Genomic DNA, 24,000 nt, shown 5'->3' with positions numbered 1-24,000 from the left:
TAGACTATGACATTCAATAACCTGTATTGACAAATTAAACAATGCACATTCATTTTAAAAACAAGAGGTGAGAATAAAGCTCTAAACCCAAGCACACTGACATATTTCGTTGCATAATACTGAAAAGAGACTGACCACCACATGTGAAAGACAACATCCCTAAACCAGAACTGAGGGACATGAAGAGGTTGAAACTGTCAACCTTCCAAGATCTCATCCTCATCTAGTAATTGGCGAGCAGCCCCACAAAATGGCATCACCATTTTCTCCACCAAAGTCTGTTAGAGCAAGATTTGCAAATGCACTTGTAACAACACCCTCTCCCATGTCTAGAACTTGATTGTTTACCATGGAGCTACAGGCATACGAGAACTTCAGTGTGCGTGTGGTTTCTTTCAAAAAGAATAAGTAGTTCATTTACTCTTCCTGGAAAAGTGTGAGCTACAAGAAATACTGTCATGATACTTCCCCATCATAGTTCATAAACAGAATCTTCATGTCGGAACAGTTCAAGAAGTGAATAATGTAGCTTGTAATTGCTCATTCTAAGATCCTGTTTTCTTTAAGAACACAAATTAGTCTAAATCTATGCAAATGATGGAAGAGAGAACAATAAAGTTCCACTTCTAGCACCAGTTACAGAAGATTGCATACAGGGCATGTTTCATGCACAACACTGTCCTTGTAGCTTGAAAAACTCCTCTGTCATAGAGATTCCCAGGTAATGTTAAAGAGCGAAAATTCAGTACCCAGATATGAAACAAATGAAGTGAATCTGACCTAAAAGCAAAGGATACATGAGTATAGTTCCATAGGAAAACCCATGCGTGGAGACAAAACCACTCTTGTTGGCGCACAATGATCCTCTTAACATTGACCTGACATAAATACTTTCTTGATCAGAGGCCTCTTCGGGAAAACGAGGTAAAAGTATGAGCTTCTAATCTGTCCCAGCTTTGCATGAGGTATTCATTTCCCCTACTATGAAGTCTGGAAGTGAGGAAAATACACATTGCTTTCCTCGTAGCCTGTGGTTTATGAAGTTGTGATGAGGTGCATCAAAGGGTGGTTACACTTCCTCTGTATCTAGTGGAGCACCTTAGGAGTAAATGCTTGTTTCAGGAAACAGATACTGGTAAGAGTAAATGTCTTTTTGCTCCAGCAGAAAATTTACAGCACCACCTTGCAGAGTACTTGTGACCTACTGTTCCCTTGACTCCTGAGACATGTTTTTATTGTGCAATAAATTTTACTATATAATTGAAGCAGTCCTCCCTATAAAATGTTCCCAATAGAGCTTGAATCTCCTACTGAATGACAAAAGTCAAGCCTAAATCCGCCTGCTACCTATTGCTGCATGTCATCCTGGGCTATAGACCAATTCTTGGAAGGCAAGAATTTAAAAAAATCCATAAAATCTATCTTCTTTTTAGAGATAATTTTCCAGTGACGATTAATCATGAGGTGTCTGCCACAGCTCTGCAAATATACCTGCCTCTCCAAAAATCAAGTGGACAGATCTGATAACCTGTCTATCTCAAAGATAGACAGTGAATCTGAAGTGCTTTTGAAGCTATCACTCTTGTAAATACTGAACTTGAGTAAGTGAGACACTGGAACTGTTAACTTAGTTCTGACATATTTTTTTTATTTCAAATCTATGTTTACTGATTTACCAAATCTGTTATTCTTGTTTATTTCCTTTCTCGTACATAGCATTCCATTACTCTAAAAGCCCGCGTTAACAGACTCCACCAAAATGGCATTTCACTGTAAAATATGGCCTTTGATTAATTATGGTTGGGATAGAATAGTGTCAGTTGCCTGTTATGGTGGAGACTGTTACCGGGTAATGGAATGACCACGAAAACACACACACACACATACAAATCCTTATAACACATATTCTCTGTAAAAATTGATGTTCTGAGGATATGTTCATAGCTACTTAGAAATAAGAAAAAGTTTAATAAAAAAACAACCCCAAGCAAAAAAAATTATACATATTTGCAAATATTATTTATGCAAAACAATAAACTATTTAAAGAAAGAAAAATGACATTATGAAATGGCCAGAGACTAAACAATATATGGAATGCCTGTCAGTCAGTCAAGCAGTGTGTGTCTCCTTCTTTCATTGTAAGTTTTAATAAAGATAATACTGTCTTTAATATAGAAGCTAAAATCACTTATGAAAATGCCCTTAATTAATTTTGTTCTTAACATGTCTCAATACCATTAGTTATTTTAACGAAAAAATCACCATTGTACAAACTAACACACTCGCATACACATACACACACACACACGTATGCAGAGGGAAGCTTGGCATCCTCCTTTCAATTTCTGACCTGCATCTTACAAGGATGTCGGCAGAATCCTTGTCTGCAAGAGCCAATAAGCAAGCACCATCACAAATCCCATTCACATCTCAACTTGGGGTCTCTAACCAATAAAATATAGTTATATTACAAAATATAAATTCTTATTGATGAAGCTTGAAGCAGTTTACTGAAGGAATGATTTCAAGAGTCCATTCATTCTCTCTCTCTCTCTCTCTCTCTCTCTCTCTCATATAATCCAAATTATATACAGTAAATTATCTAATGCTGCAACTGTTCAGTACTGTCACTGAAATAAATATAAGTTTCTAGAAGTGGGCATAATTTATGTTTACTGATCCACATTATCCTATTGACGTCTCCTTCCTAGATAGATCTTCTAGCAGACTTCATTATCCTGTATGGAAACAAGATGAACAATGTCGTACCTGAGGATAAATAAACAGAAAGTGGTCTAGGTGACTTGCTCCCCTACATTCGCGAAGTCCAAGATGGATTTGCTTACATTCACTAAGTCAAAGATGGATTTGATACTGAATATTCTAAAGAACTTCTTCAGACGTTTAGGCAGGGAAACCTGGGTCTGGGACGATAGTTTGCAACCACTGTTTGCTGGTGCAGAGAGAGTATGATCTTTGCTGGTGCAGAGAGAGTATGATCCCAACCAGAGGGCTTAAATCTCATTGACTTACTGCTGCTGCTAAGAACCAGAGAGCGGACTTTCCTTTTTAGGAGTTACTGAGACAGGATGACAATGCAACAGTCCTCCTAATAAGCTTTAGCAGATTCAATTGCCACATCACAGCCAACAATGGGTTCGCCATCCTCACAATGAAGCAGGTCCAAAAATGCAAGTGGTAGCTGCCCTGCCATTAGTCCTAGTAGTGAGAACTTAAAATTGTCAGAAATAATAAGGATGAAGCAACGAAGCATGGGATCCAGAGAGTGACAATGACTGTTACAACGGTTTTCAATAACCATGTCTCAATGAGCTGCTTTACAAAACGCAAGACGTGAAAGTGAAGAGGAGTTTAAGGAGAAAAAACGCCTTCCTTTCTCCATCCCGTATTAGCGTTGGATACTGAAGTGAAAATACAGACTACTTGTTTTGTAATACTACTGGAAATCACACGGCTTTTTCCAATACAGGGCCGGATGTATTGTTTCTCTGCTCTCCAACTTAAAGGAATCATCTGAATATGATACACGATGAAAAGATAAAAAACTGGGCAATGGAATAAAATGTTTGCTAGCAGCATATTTGCAAGCATGACTTAAAAACTATGGAGTGGAACCTTGACAGTCTGCGCTGATATTGACCTGATGCTGCGCATACTGTAGTTAAAATAAGTCTACGGAAACTCAAACATGGATATGCATGATTAGCACAACGAACATACTAATAACTTGACAGAAGAAAAGAATGCAGGTTAATGCATGATATGTCTCCTACATGGTAATATTCAGAAAGCAGTGTCAGTTTACCGTCTCCCGGTTACTTGGGTAAATTCCCTGTCAGTTCATGGCTGCCTGGTGATAAAAATAGTCTAGACATACATCTATTGCTACTATATTTCTTCTCTAGAGGGCGACCAACCATAAACTAAACTGATGCTTATCTGAAACTGATAACATAAAAACTTTTATGTACAAGTGAGTTACATATATTAACAGGTACACCTGTATACAAGATACTATGGTTTTAATCATGCTGTATATATTTTCAGCTCTTCTTACCCTCACTGACTCCTCTTCTCTGCGAGTATGCTCAGCAATAAACTTTACACCCTCAAAAGCCTTGATGACCTCTGGACAGTACTGTGTAGAGCCATTTTCACCAGGGATCCTTCCTGGTGATCCAACATTGCCATTCAGGCCGACACCTACTCCTAAATCATCCGCTAAAACCGCAGGGCCGTGGATCTTGCATCCACCATTGATGCCTAATGCATCTATATCACGACTGAAAGAGACATCACAACGTTAATTTCTTGTTTTAAAATATACATAAATCATTCTACTCAGATATCTAACAATATATTGTTTCTTGCAGGATAAATACAATGTAAGGTCAGGCTTTCGCCGAAGGTAAAAATACCAATAAAAAAAGTAATGGATAATTTAATGCATTACTTCTTGACTCTACGAGAAAAAGGAATTTTCGAGCTTCAAGTAAAACGTCAATAATTGCACATTACGGCGGATATAGCAAACCTATGTTGGAACTGATTTTTTTTTTTATCCATAGTGCTAAAACCTGAATTCTACATTAGTCATCAATGTTTATCGCTGATCACAATATTTCATATATTTTTGTCACATACAATACGAAAACCCCGAACTAAAATCATACATGTGGAACTGCATTAACATAACACAACTGTAGTTTATTTGATATGAACTAATAATTTTTCCAACTATAACTGTGTCATATATATACTTCACTTGTAGTGTATTTTTTTACATACATTTTATCCAGCATGATAAAAGTCCAAGGAAACAAAAACATTCTTACACAATGACAAATCGGGAAGAATCACGTTATGAAAGTAAATAAAAGATCTTTGGAGGATCATACGTGTCCTGAGAACGACAAAACTAACAGTTTTTTTTTTTTTTTCAAAACAAACAGTTCTACTGAAGTGAAATTATTGCAAATGAAAATCATACGATAATGCAACGTAATAGGAATAAAAGAGTGATGCAATGAACTTAGGAAGATACTCTTCTCAAACACAAGACAAGTAACGCGAATATGAAAACGGAGTGACAAGCTTATCTGATCAAAAGAATAAATTTACCAATATGTTTTAACAGCAATAGGAAGACATCGCACTTTGGGAATTTGCAAAACTAACAGGTATAACAAAAGAAGGTAAGCATAATAGTTTAAGCTTATCCTTTCTTTATACACTCACAGTTAAAAATGGCAAACTTTACAACTTTACCAACGAAAATTTCCCCCATTATGAAGAAATAACACTTCAAAATATCGTTAAAGGTGAAATTCTATACTTCTGTTTTATTCTGACTTAATAACAAGGACTGCCTAGCACAGAAGATACTCCAACAGGTTTGCTCTGCTATTCATTCCTTGACAACAATCAGAATTGTACATTTAACCACAAGACATATCCCCTAGTGATATTTTAACAATTTCATAATTCAAAATGAATAGCACTTATGAAAACAAAGACACTGATGTAATCAACCCCTGGGAGTTCAACTGGCCAAGACACAGTTGGACTGCAACAGATTTTTTGTTTCATGGGCACTAAATGGAGCAAATTACCTTCACTTCAGCACTGGCGTCACCGGTCGTTAGCAACAATTTTTTTTCTATCTAATATTGCTAAAAAATGTCTATTAATAAACAAAAAAGGAAAAATAAATCACCTTGGGGAATATTCTCCACGAGGAGAACGTGGGCGGCTACCAGGCATATCCATATACATTAAACCCTCACGTATGGCATCTCGAAGCTCTTGATGACTCCTATGAAACATGAAAATATAGATGAGAAGGCTGAACAGTTTGATTATTGCATCATGAAAATTTCCTCTAGTTCTTTAAAAGTCAAATGCACGACTAACTTTTTGTATGCATTATTAAAACATTTATGACAAACTGCTTAAGCCACACACACACACACACACACACACACACATGCACACAGAAAGTTAGTCTACCTACTTTTGTGAAACAATTAAACAATATTGTACTCAAACTAAAGACTGGTACAGCACTGTCTTGCATCATCACTTTCTTCTCCTTCACATTTGCAATATGTCTTAATCACACTCTTTCGATGTAAAAGGGTAATTGCCCTTAAACACATATAATTCCGAGGAGTGCACACGAGAGTAAATCTTATGTAGAAGACTGTTCCAATAGCCTTTGCTCAACAGGTTGAGCTTACTTAGTACAGGGCTGATGGTGACTGTTTTATCTCTGACCCCAAGATATTTCCCTTTCCCAATCCTCGCGACATCATTCAGTCAAACAGCAAATGAATTTGCATTAAGCTAATCAACATATTACTGCACTGAGTAAACTCATCTAAGGGAGCAGAGAATATTGCAATAGTTGTTTAATCCCACTTCTGAGTATTCAATGTTAAAGTCATCCGCACATTTTTTTAACTTTTGAGTAATTTTGTTTGTTTAAAGGCTATACCCTTTAACAATGAAAAGGTTGCAGTCAAGGGGACAACGCAGATTCACACAAACACACATTATATATATATATATATATATATATATATATATATATATATATATATATATATATTCTTATATATATATTCTTTATATGTTGAAAATATAGGTCATTGTGAATCAAAGATTCAAAACTCCCTGCCTACTGTTAAAAGTGACTATTTTAACAAATTCAGAAAATGATTCAGCGCAAACTGCGAATAACTGAGACAAACTCACGTGAAGGAATTATCTCTGGATTCCTGGAAAGCTCCTGACTGATAGTAGTTACAGGAATCCCTGACATCACCGCCATTACAAGAACGTAGCATTCCAGACTTTGCTTTCGCGAAGAGGCTGTGGAAATATACTTCATTAGGTAGCAAGGGCTGAGGTGCTGTGACCCCTATAAAATCAGTGCGAATGAATCCATTTAATGTTATGCTCAATGAAAACGAACGTAACTTTCACAAAAACATTGTTTGAAAGGAATTTGCACATTTTTTTTTTCCTGAAAATGACTTCACTGAAGTTTGATTTTATGAATAACCACCCTAAAAATTCTCCAACTATTATTACTTCACTTTCAATATGTTACATTTATACAACCATTCATTTCTGGAATGTTAAGGGCTTTGTGAAAACATCACATTAATACTGCATATACAAGGTGACAGATAATGAAGTCATACAATCAACCACTTATACATACTACAACTCTAGTCAGTTATATTTTTCTGATTGTTTATAGTTTCATTTAAAAGAGCAATTTTTACTTAAAAATATAATATTTAGATATAAATTTTTTAATATAATTTACCTAGCCTACAGAAAGAAAAATACAAATTACTCAAGCAAGTGTTTGGAAAAAAAAAAATTATGCCTCTGTCATCAGGTTGGTGTTAGGTCTTTAAATTAGAGCAAGTCATAATTTTGGCTCCATCAGATCATAAACTGGCTTTAAAACTAATAAAATATGTCAAAAACTCGGGCAGTTTGCTTGTAACCTGGCTTTCGTCATTAATTAAGTCGGTAAAATGTGCAGCATTAGTTTTGAGTGTTTGACATGGTTGAATCTGAAAGCATTCAACAACCATTCTGAACTAATGCATAAATGCCAAAACAGTACCACCAAAACGCAAATCAAATAAATCTACTTCCAAAAATCTAAATAAAAATTATTAAAAGGATATACTACTTCAAACTGCAAAGTACAGTAATGTAATTTTATTTGTATATAAGATAAAAAGAAATAGGAAATAAAAACAGTCTGCAAATTATATATATATATATATATATATATATATATATATATATATATATATATATGTATATAAGTGTATATATATTTATATAATGTACATATATTTATGTACATGTATATATATATATATATATACATATATATATATATATATAATATATATATATATATATATATATATATATATATATATATATATATATATATATATATATATATATATATATATATATATATATATATATATATATATATATATATATATACATATACATATACAGTCGAACCTCTTAAAACCAGCATTCTGTGGTCCAGGAACTCCTGTGGTTTGGGTTGATTTGGAATGAGTTGCCATTAGTTCGTTGAGAGGCCACGAGGGCGGTGACATATTATTTACAACTTTTCTCAGAATCTGCAGAATATTATTGGTGACATTCATCTCCTAAATTTAATATCTTCATAATCATTGCTATTAGTTTCTTTGTCATTTATTTTGATTGTAGGGGGGAATGAGATGATCAAAATAAAGAATGAATATTGGCGATCACTCGAGTGCATTTAACATGTTGCTGTCAAAAAAAAGTAAACAAAGCACACCACCATCTATTGAGGAAAATGAACACTAAACATTCGCTAACTAAAGGGGAAGAGTAGAAAACCTTTTCTAGCATAGATAAAGATTTATATTTGTGCTTCTGACCTCTAGCATCAACTGAGCTCATGGGTGGCATATCGAATGAGTAAATATACAGCTATATAAAAGAAATGATCAAGACAGTATCACCTACACACACACACACACACTGCTGCTGTCGGCTGCTACAGCAGCAGAGTGTGTAGGTGATACGGTCTTGATCATATCTTTTATATAGCTGTATATTTACCCATTCGATGTGCCACCCATGAGATCAGATGACGCTAGAGGTAAGAAGCACAAGCATAAATCGTTACCTCTGCTAGAAAAGGTTTTCTATTCTTCCCCTTTAGTTATTGAATGTTTAGTGCTCATTTTCCTCAGTAGATTTGTCTACTTTTTTTGATGGCTATGTTCAAATGCATGGAGTGATCACCAAAATTCATTCTTTAATTTTGCCATCTCATTACTTTCGACAATAAAAAAAAATGATGAAGAAACTAATAGCGATAATTATGAAGAAAGTAAATTTAGGAGATAAAAGTCACCGATAATATTCTGCAGATTGTGAGAAAATTTAAGTAGTTGACTTATAATTAGGCTAACTTGGGAATGTAGGCTACATGTTTTAAGTTTAGTACACTATTTTAAATAAAATTATACAGTGTGAAGAAAGCGTCCAAAGATATAAAATATATGAGTTATAAAATGATAGTGAAAATATATGAGTAATAAAACAATGAAAAGTGGTATCAGAACTTAGCCAAGTAGTAGGCTAAGTTGGCAACTAGGCTAGACTATGTTTACATAAAGGCTTCATTTTTTAGCGGTATATTCTATATTCTGGGGTTTCCTGTGGTCTGGCTGTGGACTGGTCCCATTTAGAGGTTAGACTGTATATATATATATATATATATATATATATATATATAATATATATATATATATATTTTATATATATATATATATATATATATATATATATATATATATATATATATATATATGTATGTATGTATGTATGTATGTATGTATGTATGTATGTATGTATCAGGGTGTTCATAAAGTCATGGTGCAATTTAAAATACTCGTAGCTTCGTAACTACAATATATATGATAGAATTAATCTGTAAAAAGGATAAGAAAGCTTGATGTTTCTAGTTTTTCTGTTCTTCTGATGTTTTATCTATTATTTGCTTTTTCAATTATTTTTGTCAATTTCTGAAACTTAAAAATGACTTCTTTTTCAGAACTGCTGTTGACCCAGCAAACTACGTTCTTTGGCTGGCTGAGCTATAATGTACTGTTGCAGTCCAAAGAAGGTTTATAACCCAGTATAATAAAGAAGCATCAGGAATTGCATAACCAGGTGGATGAAGAAATATAAGGAAACAGGTTCTGTTATTCATAAACCACGGTCTGGTAGACCATGTGTTGATGAAGGAACTGTAGCATCTGTAGAATAAGCCTTCGAAAGAAGTCCGAGAACGAGTCTAAGACGAGCATCTTTGGAGCTGAGGCTTTCAGAATCTACTGCGCAGAAGATTCTGCGGAAAAAAACTTAAAATGAAAGTGGGCAGAATTGAAATGCGTCAAATGTTGCTACAAGAGGATTCTCATACACGACTTACTTTCTGTCATCAATTCAATGAAAGAATTAATGCTGATTATGCATTTTTGAATAATTTAATGTATGTATGTAATTCTTGTGTGGGGCTTCTTTATTGTACTGGGTTGTAAACTTTCTTTGGGCAACGACAGTACATCTTAGCTCAGCCAGCCAAAGAACGCAGTTTACTTTCTCTTCTAGTGAAGCTAGGATTCAATAGCAGTTCTGAAAAAGAAGTCATTTTTAAGTTTCAGAAATTGTGAAAAATATTTGATAAAACAAATAATTAATGAAATTTCAGAAGAACAGAAAAACTAGACACATCAAGAATCTTTTTTATTCTTTGTACAGATTAATTCTATCACGTATAGTTACGAAGCTACAAATATTTTAAATTGCACCATGACTTTATGTACAGTTTATATATACATACATATACAGTATATATGTATGTGTGTATGTATATATATATATATATATATATATATATATATATATATATATGTATATATATATATATATATATATATATATATATATATATATATATATATATATATATATATATATATATATATATATATATAGTGCTAATATGAAAAATTAAGGACCTTATATTTACTTTGATAAGACTGTCTAAGCAACTCTGAACTAGCCATGAGTATTTGTTGAATGCTTCACTTCACTAGCTATCAAATTAGATCAAGGGGAAGAGGTTTCAGCAGTGAGCTGGTGGTTGCTATGAGAAAAGGCATAAAAGCGTGTTAAGTGACTTTCATCAGAACAACAACAGTTTGAGATATTGTTTATAATCCTGGAAAACTTTTCATACAGTGGGTATTTGTAAAGCTGAAACATACAATGCATACTGGAGAAAACTTCAGTTATGTGAATGCACAATTACGAAAATTTAATACTTATTCGTTCTTTGTTACAACTGCTGCTAGGTGCTACAGACATGTGGGCGTTTTTGAGAATCATATCCTTTGTATTCGATTAAATACGAAATAGAAATGAAGAATTCTGTGTCAGTATAACAGTCACACTATGAGTTAATTCATTACCCATTTAGAAAAAGATGTGTGATACCTCATGCAACCATTCCTAAGCTTCATTTACAAGTGTAAAAAATAATATACATAATGAACCCATGAACAGAGTACTGATGGTAAATTGTTTTATGGGTAAAGCGTGACAAAAATTGCAACTTTAAAATGTGAAAAGAAACCAGAACATTCATCACACACCTACTACTGTTGCAGCAAACCAAGGAATTACACGTTAATACTTACTTCCTAATTAAATGGTTTAAAACAGCAAAAGTTTGGCTTTTGTTCTCTTGCACATAACCTGTGAAACTCGACAAATGCTGTTTCAGCGTTGTCTGTGATATCTACATTTTATTGCATTTACCCATCACTTTATGTGTTGTGTATTTAATTTTATTACTAAACTATTGAATGGAATACAGACTCTTTTCACTCAGAGTTCTTTTTGTTATGAACAAATGACTATGACACAAAAATGTGATATACACCAACTTCTGCACAAACCGTTAATGTGCTCCTAAATGATTGCAGCACATTATTCTCAAAACTAATACTCAGCAGTAAATAAGTTCGTTCTAACATTTATCCACGCCATAATATGCAATGTGTCTTTTGCAATAGACAGCTACAACAAAAATCTTGCATTCACTTTAGCATTTCTATCTTTTGTCAGCCCGAAACTGAAAACGAATATCAACAACGAGTTCTGTGGCACTGATGTTTAAAGCTTCCCGGGTGTCTGGGACTGATCACCAGTCCCTTCTTTCAGTCATATTTCGCTTAATTAATTTGAGTATTTGTGTTCCTATTTAAGACTACTGGGTCATTTCATACGCCATATTTAGGTGTCATATGCAGGGCCATGGCCCTCCACAATACTGGATGCAAGCTCCTTAATTATTTTTTGGGCTTCAAATAATTTATTTTACTAACCTATTCATTTTGATATATGTACTGAGTGTAATTAGTTCATTATAATGAACATATTTAATTCTTATGTTATCTTTGCTCTGTTAATTTTTCATCACATCACATACAGACATTCTACTTGCTTGAAGCTTGTCAAAGAAATGCATACCCTTTAGTTTGTTCTCTGAGAATGAAAGATCATTATAAATAAAAACGAATATTTTATTAAAGGACCCCTTGTCAAAAATATATATTTATTAAAATGATTACTGCCCCATTGGCGTTAATTTTAGATTGTCTTTTTAGTTCCTCTCTCTGAGGGTCACAATCTTGTATTTGTCCTATTCTACATTCACAGTTACTTCTCTCTGTTGACACAGTTTTTATTTACGACTTTACAAAGAACGTTTTGTAAAATTAGGTAATTAAATATTTTGCCATTGTGCGAAATGGCATGGGCAATGCTGTGGTTGAGTGGCTGCTGTATTAACGAGTTGGGCCTGGGAGTTCTTGTTTTATCAGAGTTGCTCACTGGAATGTTAAAATACTCTTCTCAATCTGTAAAGGCCTTAGCCAAGAATGTCAGTGGCAATTCATCAGAAAGTCTTATAAAGTTCTTTTCACGTTGCAGGGGAAAACCCCAACAAAATATCAGTGTCAAGTCTCTTATCAGTGAGCTTCAGTTTGGAAATACAGAGCTGAAAAGGAAGTCCTCTCAAAATATGCAAACATACGGCTGCATGAACCTCAGCAGGACAATGCTTGGAAACAGTAAGATTCCGTTGATCAACCTTGTAAAGAATCTGTCTGAAGCAGGCTGAAGCAAGAAACGTGAGGGGGAAATTAAGTGACCTTGCTCACAACTGGACAAAACTACGAGACATCCCAGATGAGAAGACATACAAAGAACTTTGAAACAAGTAAGACTAAGAGACTAAAGAAAATGCCTCCACACCAGCCCACACTACTGGTACCTTTATTTCTGAACCATAGGACCACCAATGGACTGAAGCTCTTACTCATGGCCAAGGTCCTTACAATAACGGAGAGTTTAGAAACAACAATTTTGCAAGAGAAATGTAAAAAAAAATGTCAAGAATAATGAAAATCAGTAGCAATCTGAGAAAACAGTAGCATTATGCTTATTAGCGTGGAGGAATGCCATCAAAACCTAGATTATATCTGAAAAGATAAGGCGAGATTAAAAATATTCATAAAAAATCCCATGATGATATTAAATGAGAAGACAGCCACACAGATGAGTTAGTAAATACTGTGAGAAGAGCTGCTTAAAAACCCCTATCATCAGCAACCATGATCTGGGGGTATACATTTTGGTAATGCAGACTCAAACTGGGCAACCTTCTACATTTATTCATAGTCAGACTTCCACAGCTGCACACCACCTAGTGAAAATTAACACCATCTATTCCTGATCAGTGCAGTCTCAGTTCATTGACAGAACTCCTCCAGGTCACTGAGGAATAACGTGACGGCAGTGCAATAGCTGCTCTAGATGCTGAATCACTCTTTTCAAATATGCCAGTAATAAACAACTGGACTTAACCCTTGGGCTTGGATATTCCCTGACAATGTCTTATTACTTAATCAAAACCTGTACACTGTGAGCCATTTTCATCCTCCAAAGAGCTCAAATAAAAGCAAACTAATGGAAACAAGAGGTAGGCTCACTTCTCGACATTCTTTTCACTGACTTTTACTTGGGAATCGTAGAGTAGCGAGTCTAATCTCATTCATAAACACAAACTGTACATACATGGTGTCTTGATGACATGTTTGTCAAGATTCCCAGTGAAATTCACATTAGGAACCTCACTGCAACAATCGTGGAATGCTGTGGCCTCTGGTAAACAAGGTAAAGGAAGGACATCAGTCTCACTGGAAAATAAGAAATACTAAATACTACAGTGCCAACATGAATTCGATGCACATTGAAGAATGAGTCCTTGAGGAAATTATAACAAATCACGTCACCCTCATAAAACCTAACTGAACTACTGACCTTACAATTTAGTATTCAAACAGGAAATATCTCGCAACTGGATGAGGAACAAGCCTGCAACACTGGGGCATGACCCTCTAAAGGAGACCAATGTGGTCTTTCATTTCATATGCCCTGTTTGTGGTGCCCCAGTGCCTATTTGGATAAAACTTATAAGGAATTATCAAATAGGAAATCATGCTGTTCAGGAGTGTGCTACCAAGAGGAATTTTGTGGAAGCCCTGAGCTGGCTCCCTACATGATAATACCTTGTCTTGGTCATCAGCATCTTGGACAGATCCTACAGACAGCTATCAATCACCGGCTCTCAGAGAATCTGCATATACTGAAAATAATACCTTCCCCAGAATCTTAACTGAGAGAATACCTCCTGCCAACAAAACTATGAATATTCAATGGACAAACAACAGCTCAACTGAAGGAAAGCATCTCTGTGACCAAAGCCCGCTTTATGACCAAATCCTCCAGGAAAGACCGAAGCACGATGCTCCAAGCCAAAGCCCCTTAAGCAGATAGTCCTGGTTGCAACAGCACAACCTTTGTGAAGGAAAGCTGGATCGGAGCAATAGGAACCTGACCAAAAAGGGTCAGTGATACTTGGCAGCGTGTGTGTGACGTCATCCACCACCACAAGCTTATAACCCACAACACAAAAAACTCCCAGAATCAACTTCTTAATCAAGTGTTCACTCAACCTTGGTAATGATCATGCCAGCTTAGCAGAATGGCAAAAAGTTTACAAACAATTACTTTGCATTTCATATAGTACATTCTTTGTAAATTCATACGAAAAAAATAGTAGAATGGGTCATTAACCTGGAGTTGTAAAGTTGGATACAATATACGACAAATAGTTGTAAGGTTATGCCCCTTAGAAAGAGAAATAATCAGAAAAATCGAAAAAACAACTGTAACATTAACACCACAAAGATAACAATTACTTTCAAAAGAATGATAAAAATTGCAATGATGCAGATTTCAATGAGCATAAAGTTCTAAAACAAAGTCAGTGTAAATGAAATCCTACATCAAGAACACATGTGCCACAATACTTTGATACCACAAAATGAAAATGTCAATCTCACAATCTGATATGATATATCTATCAGTCATGAAAATTGCCTATGTGATAAAATTCATGTACTACAAAAGATTAACCTTCTCTGAATGTACTTCAAAATTTATTGCATTTTATTTCTTGAACTGCATGTATATTAACATTTTGTTAATGTTAAAAACATCAAATGGCTAACTCTCATTTTTTTACAAGATTACTGATCACAAAGGTGAAAATTTTGAAATTCTCTAAATATGTCACCAATTAAAAAACTTACATACAGTTTAACTGATACTTCTCTGAATTGTTCGTTAATTACACATTATTCAATTTGTGATCACTAGTTGGGGGTGCTAATTCTGCTGTCTACCACACAAAACACAAAGCTGTATATAAAGCTTAAAAGTAAAACGGCTTTGATGGCAGTGGAATTTTATCGGAAACATCCATCTGGGTACTTTGTCTATCAGAGTAACTGTATGTTTAACTGCAGCCCATTATAAAAGTAGACCTTAACTGTTACGATAAAAGTGATTAAAATGTTTCATTTTTCATAATCTGTAATCAGCCATCTGTAAATCAAATAAACTGTCACCAGCCTAAAACTAGCAAGTCTACTGTTTCACTTCCATGGGTCCTAAAACATGCCTATTGTAGCAACCAGAAAAGACGAAACACTTGTGCAGAACTGATACAAGTGCAGGAAAGTCAAAGAAGAGGGTCTAAGTAAAAAGGCAAAAATAAGAGAGTATGCGAGAGAGAACTAAGAGGCTCATGCAATGCAGGAAGCGATTTGAAAAAACAAGGGTCGTTTCAAAACTGACAAGGTGTGGAGGAGGTTGCATACCGGCAACATTCTTTGATGCTAAAGAGTGCGCTTTCATGGTGGTTCCTAAGGAGCGAAATTCAGATTAATCTGGGGGGAATGGTTCCATTACTGAAAAGCACACATTTTTCTCTTTCCATTATGGTATACAAATTTTATATCTTTTTTTCTCTTGAGAAAGGGAAATTTCACAATTTTCAGTACAGTGCTGATTCTATATACAAATTTAAATGGGGCCTTAGGATTACCTAGCTAAGGATTCTATATACTAAACGAGATTACGAATGGTTTAGTCATTTGTCCTTTAAAAATTACACATAGACCAACAATTATAATACCTTACATGAAAGAGTCAAGATTTCCCCTTAGTTATTTAGGAAACGTTTTTTAATGAACCAGTAATTCATAACACACCAACTACAGTTGATACAGACTGTATCAATACCATGAATAACTACTAAACATATGGGAAGTCAAATGAGGTAAGGCACAAATGAGGTGGAAGAGTAACAGGTTTTAAATTTCAGGTGATTATCATATGAGCATCTCTCCCATTATCCAGAAAAACCAGCATGGCATATTTTACACAACGAGTCACTGGAAGTTTATCTCAATCAGCATAGTAACTGTACAGCATTTCCGTGGGAGAGAATTCCTCAAAATAGTCACCTCTGGATGAAAATCAGTCATAAGTTAATATCAAAAGGTTCAGCCATTCTTTAATCTCGTTAACTATATGTATATAAATATATATGTATATACCAAATAAACTAATCTAGTCCCTATGTACTCTCATGCACTGATGGCAGGGTGAGTGATCAGTACTACCTGTTGATTGTGCTGTGGGCGTCAGCCAGGACGGGCGGGCATGGGAAACATAACACTTAAGATATGATGGTGAGAGATGAAACATATTATCTCTGTAAGTGCTGTGCACACAAGTAACATGAGGATAAACATCATAATATCATGAACAAATAAACACTGTGATACAAAATGACCGTAGTAGTGGAGTACATTAGTAAAAACAAAACAAATCAATAAACAGTATTATCTATCTACCTAAAACCATACATAACATTTGGTTACTCTAGCACTTTCTATACATTCAAATATTAACAATATGTCTAAAAATTTGTCTCCTAATATAAGCACTATCTTTTGGCATGAAAAGTAAAACTGGAAATATAAAAACGTGAATAAAGCTACAGTGAGGTATTAGATAACAGTATTAAGTTCAAGAAGAAATCTGAACGAGGACAAGTCTCTGCGAAATCATTATGGCCTTGGCAACCTGGAAAAATAGAAAGGACGTAATTTTCTGAATAGAGGGATGTACTGTACAGTCGGTATGTTATTAATGACGCTGGCACCCGGAGTCAAAGCCTTTCAGCATCACAGTGAATGTAGACAGAAAATAGAATTTAGGCCAAAAGCCAAGCGCTGGGACCTATGAGGTTACTCAGCACTGAAACGGAAATTGACAGTAAAAAGGACTAACAGGCGTAACAGGAGGAAAACCTCGCAGTTGCACTATGAAACAGTTTTAGGAGAGGGTGAAAAGTAAGATGGAAGAAAGAATACGAACGGAGGTACAGTGTAAGGAGTGAAAGGGGTTGCAGCTAGGGGCCGAAGGGACGCTGCAAAGAACCTTAAGTAATGTCTATAGTGCACCGCTTGAGGTGTGCTGACGGCACTACCACTCCTACGAGGAAACATCAGAGTGAAGAAAAGGAACAGCATGGGACATTCCTTCCAAAACCTTCAAGGAAAGTAAAATTAAAAGAAAGACGAACAAGTTGGATCCACAGAAAATGAAAAAGAAAAATAATGTGAATTGCAAGTTAGTTTTCATATTTTTTTTTCAAGAGCCATGAAAACTTTAATTCTTTTATTTACAATTTTAGGGGGATGATGCAACTGCAAAGATATGATTGAACACATTGCTTAAGAATTAAAACGCTCGTTTGTGTGTGTGTGAGAGAGAGAGAGAGAGAGAGAGAGAGAGAGAGAGAGAGAGAGAGAGAGAGAGAGAGAGAATTTTGCTCAGAGAAGTAAGTATTCTAACATGCAGTCATACCATCCTCGTGAACTGACGTGAACTCGAACTAAACCTGCTTATCTCGAAGTAAAGAAATGATAAAATCTTAATGGGAAGCGTTAATATTTGTTAGCACTATACTAGGTGCTTGCTAATCCAGAGAGATTTTTACCTTGATTGTAAGGGGAATTCTTTTACACAAAAAAACGAATATACAGTACAGTAGTCCTTTTGCTCTTGAGGCTAGAGCAAATCGATACTTGCACGGAAAAACCCCTACCCAAAGTCAATTATGATGGCCTGGGTTTAGAATAGCACTGTGGCCAAATTCTGCTTTGCTAAAACTTCAGCCAGTTATGACTATCTCATGAAATGAGCTTTCAGATATGTCACGATATTTCTAAATAAAATGGAAAAAAATGTAAAAAATATGGCGGGTTCACCACAAAGAAAGACAGACGCAGATTTTGTAGACCTTCTTGGTAAAGAAAATGATCACTCACATGTAAAACACACCTAAGACACTAAATGGAGGGAAGGAAGGAACCAAAGTACAGGACTTTCTGCCTTCTGTGACCACTGGAAATAAATCATTTTCCAACTTCCTGGAAAGACTTCACTGGTTTCCTATGAATTTGAAAACCTCAGTCTAATCTAGAGTTCATCACCTTGAATCAGAACACTTATATTTAACTACACACATAATTCTGAGGGTGTACAAAATAAATTCCTATCATTATTCTTATTGTTCAGAAGATGAAACTTATTCATACGGAACAAGCCCACAGTGGCCACTGACTGAAAATAAAAGCTTCCAAAGAATATGGGTTCATTAGGAAGAGGTAAGAGGAGGTAAAGGGAAACACATAAAGATGAGATCCCACTTACTGAAAAAGAAAAAATAAATTAATAAATTATTAAGTAGATAGAAATGTATTAAAATGCAAGGAGAATAGTATTAGGGCAGTAATGCATGGCATCTTCGCTTGAACTTCTGAAGTTCCAATTGCACGACATCCTCTGGGAGGCTGTTTCACAGTCCAACGGTGTGAGGAAAAAAAGAGCCTCTGGAACTGAGAAGTTCGACAGCGAGGCACATTTACTGTATACTGGTGCTGTTGTTCAGCGAATCTGGTTGCTTGCTCTCGGCAAATAAAGGGGATCAGGGATCAATTGTGAATGTGAAAGATCTCTGTTGAAATACAACTTATGAAAAAGTGACAAACAAGAGACCATCCGTCGATGGTCCAAGTCATAACTGCTACTATTAGGAAACAGAAACCTACTATCCCGAAAAACTCTGTCTAAAAGAGACATATCTCTGGCAGTAACAGACACCCACACCGGAGAACAGTATTCTGGTAAAGGAAGAACAAACGAGGGAGAAAGGACAAAACAAAACAATCATTTGAATGTCTGTAATTATAACCAAGAGCAATATTATAAAAATATTAAAGGTGACATTCTTTTTTTTAGTCTTCCTATGCAGATCCATTTTCATTTTCCAAACATACAAATCAACGCAAATGTTGCGCTCTACAATTCAAGCGTTAAAAGCATAAATACCCAGTACAGTAATCCTCATATATCAGCACTTCCCATATCCCCACTACACCCATGAACACACCTTTTTCAGTGTTAATAAGTATAAGCACTGAACCGCACCACAAGGCAAATGTGAATAAAAATGCAGTGTGTACTTTGGTGCTAAGCGGAGATCGAACTGTCTGAATGGGACTGCTAAAAATACCTCTGCCCGGCCAGGCGAAGTAGCTGTGCACTGTTTGCGTGCAGATTAGCTCAAGGAGAATGTTGTGTGCTGACTGGCTTATTGATGAGGAAGAGGTGGTCGATGTTGATAAATTTTCAAAGTGAATCGACTTGCTATCTACACTGATTACCGTCCTGTGCTCTACAGAATGTGGGCGGTTGTTTTTTTGGCATTGCGAGGGGCCAGGCTTTAGGTGTCTGTGTCTGCTTGGAAGATGAATATAAGTTGCGCTATCTAAAATAAAACACATTTTCTGAGCAAATGTTGATATTTAACATATCTGTTCTACGCAAGATCCATGTTCAGTAAGCAGAACATTAACCATTGATGTTCATCATGCCATTACTCTGTTATTGCTATTATTTCTTCAAGTGTGGTTGCTGTTCCAGCTGTAGGAAGAGAGTTCTGAGTTACCCGAGCCAGTGCCAGCTCCCTAAGACATGATGCCTGGGGACTTGGAACTAATACAGCGGTTGATTTTAATACATTCTGTGTATAGAATGTGGATAAGCATTGTATTTCAAGGTAAGATTACTTGCACATATTTGATTATTGTAGTTGCATTTCAAATACTGCTAATTACCATGTAACAAACAAGTCTTGCAGTTGTAGCTCCCATTACCATATGATGATTCAAGTAATATGTCTGAAAAAATCCAGCATGGGACTTAATGTAATAAATTGCTTTCTACCTCTTCTTAGTAAGCTGCAAACCTCTATTCCCTCCCTGTCCCTTTGAGAAGTATCAGGAAGTACCATTAAGGCTATGATTAGCTTAAGGAAGTCATTTTATCTTTTGAAGTCAATAATGCCACCATTAGCTTCCTAGTTCATTATGAGCATATTTGGGACTGTTTTCTCGTGTGAGGTAACTGTAGTTAACTTTCTTTTTTGTTATTTTTTTCTGTATGTACCTAATTATTTTTTCTTGGGACGACGAATTTTTGAGGAGCGGTTCACTGTAATATGAATAGATATGTACAGTATATGTGCCAAGCATACAGCGATTATAGAAGGTGGGGACCATCTCATTGGCTTTGTGTTAATGAGCGTCATTATATTGAAATGTAGACCATTAACATAAGGTTTGGAAGCCAAGGATACCATAAGTAAGCATGGAACTAACAAGAGCTTTCCCTTAAAGAAACTGTGGTGCTTAATAACAGAAAAAAACATTCGCTGCATGGCTTCTAAAAATTAGAATCCGTACACGAATAAGGTATACGTAATGCCACACTTATCCATAACCGATGAAATGAAGGTTTTGTATCAGATTACGGAAAGAAAACACTTGTGCACAAGTAAAGTCTGTAGCAAGTATAGATACATTTTACTTTTACTGTGCACAAAGAAGCAAGTGTGAAACTATACATAGTATAGCAGAGCTGAGTGCCAGTTACACCAAATGCAAATAATATCACCTAATAAAAAGTCATCAGTATCGGATTTTGTGGTTGCAAACATATACACAGGTAAAAGACGATTCACTTTGATCAGATGAAGAGACACGAACCATCCTCGCAGTAACTACAGGACCTAAGGAAAAGCAACTAAATCTTACAAGTGACAAGATGTGCCTGCAAAAAATGCGGAAAGTTCTGGATGCTTGTAAGGTTACAAGATGAGAATGTGGAGACAGATGAACAAGTGAAAATTTACGCTAATGTGAAAGCCTTGTGCAAATATCAAAAGGTCATTATACTGTCATATATACAGTACATTTGTATTAATTTATGTGCATAGATATACACAGTATAACATACAAAAGTACACATTAATCAAGATACATTAGTCAGGATGGTGCACTTTAGAAATGATTAAAATAATCCTAAACCAAAAATAAAATCCTCACAGAAGGACGTCAAGATAACACAACTACAGCTATGAGTGTCTAACAGTGATTAACTATTACTGTTCTCAGAACTATACTTATAATTTTTCTTCAGCAGAGAGAAAAAAGCAAATAGAGTTCTAATAAATAAATCTCTTCACTGTGACTGGATATAGATTTCTTAGCTAAGACACTCAATAAAACTTACCGGTGTCTATCCATTTGGTACTGGGGTCTGCGCATGACCAGTAGCCGAGGCAAAATATGAATGAAGACCCTTCTAACCCATGGAGCCATTGTGTGGGTCTGAGGTGAGCGGAAATGAACGTTCAAAACTACCACTGTGACACAAATGCTGAAATAGAAAAGAAAAGTCTGTTTAGTGACAAACAAATACAACATTTACAGAACCATAACTCAATTTTTGCGGACTAAATGCTACCGAGATATACAACTTCTTCTACATGACGATAACATAAATACATCACTGATTTGTAGAATGTTTACGTGACGATGATGAAATATAGGAACCACCATATCTGAGTCACTGTTACACAGATTTTACATAGAAAAATTGTTGACCAGCAACTTTCTAATGATGAAGCAATACGAAAACTTTTGGATAGGATCAGAACATTCACTTACTCTCCTGCAGGTTTTAAACTCACCTTAATGTATCTAATATCATAGTGAAGAGTACAAATTTCCCTAATAAAGGAACAACGAGGGACGTGGGCGGAATAATTTCTGCTAACAGCAAGAAGAACACAGTGAGGGAGAGGAGGATGCTGATGGACAAACTAACCTGAAACAGTTTGAAAAGAAAATAGAACAGCTGCAGGAAGCTGTGGCCAGCTTAAACTACTACTTACAATAGTAAATTTCACAGCATATTCAAAATGTTTGACAACACTAGAACAAAATCACAGCAAAGCACTAATTCCCAAATTTCAAAATGTTGATTATTACGTAAAGAACTGATAAATCATGACTTACGGTTTTTTTATAAGATCACAGAAAGTCTTAATTGTAACAAAAAGCCTAACTATGGGTACACAAGTTAAAGTTTTGAGCCGCCTGTTACCTATTGCAGAGGGAAAAATCAAATAGTTTTCTTTGCGAATGGATAGGACTTTTAGGTTTACATCAACCTAAACTTCTGAATCATACACAGGAAACACTTTAAAATGAACTGCAAGGCTACATACTTTCCATGTAATGTATTTGATGCAGACTTACCATGAGGACATTGAGCAATAAACAAAAGACATATCGAATAGTAAAGGAATTGTGTAGAGTTCTACAAATGGCTATACTTGAGCACCTAACTCATCCAAAAAAAAAAAAAAGTGGAAAATAAAGATTTCATCCTTGTAGCTTTCTCTGTACTGATTTGAGTTTGTTGTCTAATTAAATATTACCCACCACAGTTCTCCCACATTTTTATATCACAGGTTCTCGAAGCCACTTGCAAAGGCTGAATAATACAAAAAATTAAGCTAACCGTTTCATTTTTGGTATTATTCAACCTTTGCAAGTGGCTTCGAGAACCTGTGATATAAAAATGTGGGAGAACTGTGGTGGGTAATATTTAATTTGACAAAAAACTTAAATCAGTACAGAGAAAGCTACAAGGATGAAATCTTATTTCTCCTTTTTTTTTGGTGAGTTCGGTGCTCAAGTATAGCCATTTGTAGAACTCTACACAATTCCTTTACTATTCGATATGTCTTTTGTTTATTGCTCAATGTCCTCATGGTAAGTCTGCATCAAATACATTACATGGAAAGTATGTAGCCTTTCAGTTAATTTTAAAGTGTTTCCTGTGTATGATTCGAAAGTTTAGGTTGGTAAAACCTAAAGGTCCTACTCATTCACAGAGCAAAACAGTCCCAGAAATACCTTCTCCCCGGAATCCGAGGGTAAGTAGAAGACGAGGACGGTGAGGAAGGAGATCCCCATGCAGGGGATGATGAGGTTCACAGTGTAAAACAGTGTCTTCCGCCTCATGGTGATGTTGAACGTGATGTCCAAGTATGGCTCATCACAACACGTGTAATACTTTTCGTTCCTGGAAGAAAGAAAGTGATTCGCGTCAGATCCCGTCGCGGAGAGAGCATGAGCAACTGTTCTGAATACCCAGAATGGATGACAATAAAGAAATTTCAGTTTCTTGTGTCAATTCCGTGGGACAGCTCACAAACCAGATACTGGAGTTTAGTATTAGGCTGTGAACGCCCCCGTTTGCCTTTACTAGACTTAAAAAATATATCATCAATATCTTCTATATCCTTGATTTTCGAAAGAAAACTTAGATTACAGCCACTCTGCTCAAGAAAATTTTACAAAATATTCCATAAATACTCATCACTGGTTTCTGACATATAAACACCAGCTTCCCAATAAATCTTTAAACATAATAACAAAAGACTTTAATAAAAATGACAT

General features: G+C 35.4%; 1 protein-coding gene across 3 annotated transcripts in view; it reads right to left on the bottom strand.

Annotated features, from left to right (window-relative positions):
* The window catches only part of LOC136838622 (acetylcholine receptor subunit alpha-like), a 1,263,360-nt gene that overhangs the window by 8,662 nt on the left and 1,230,698 nt on the right, over positions 1-24,000 (bottom strand). For all 3 annotated transcript variants that reach the window (XM_067103898.1, XM_067103900.1, XM_067103899.1), the window contains 6 exons: positions 23,455-23,623; positions 22,221-22,357; positions 21,761-21,907; positions 6,779-6,895; positions 5,739-5,837; positions 4,080-4,305 (listed from right to left, as the gene is read on the bottom strand). In XM_067103898.1, the coding sequence (XP_066959999.1) occupies positions 4,080-4,305; positions 5,739-5,837; positions 6,779-6,895; positions 21,761-21,907; positions 22,221-22,357; positions 23,455-23,623 (895 nt within the window). The remainder of the gene's footprint in view (positions 1-4,079; positions 4,306-5,738; positions 5,838-6,778; positions 6,896-21,760; positions 21,908-22,220; positions 22,358-23,454; positions 23,624-24,000) is intronic.

Source organism: Macrobrachium rosenbergii, chromosome 5, assembly GCF_040412425.1.
Source record: "Macrobrachium rosenbergii isolate ZJJX-2024 chromosome 5, ASM4041242v1, whole genome shotgun sequence".
Taxonomy (NCBI): Eukaryota; Metazoa; Arthropoda; class Malacostraca; order Decapoda; family Palaemonidae; genus Macrobrachium; species Macrobrachium rosenbergii.
The sequence above is the reverse complement of the archived record's forward strand: the minus strand, read 5'-3'. Positions and strand labels throughout refer to the sequence as shown.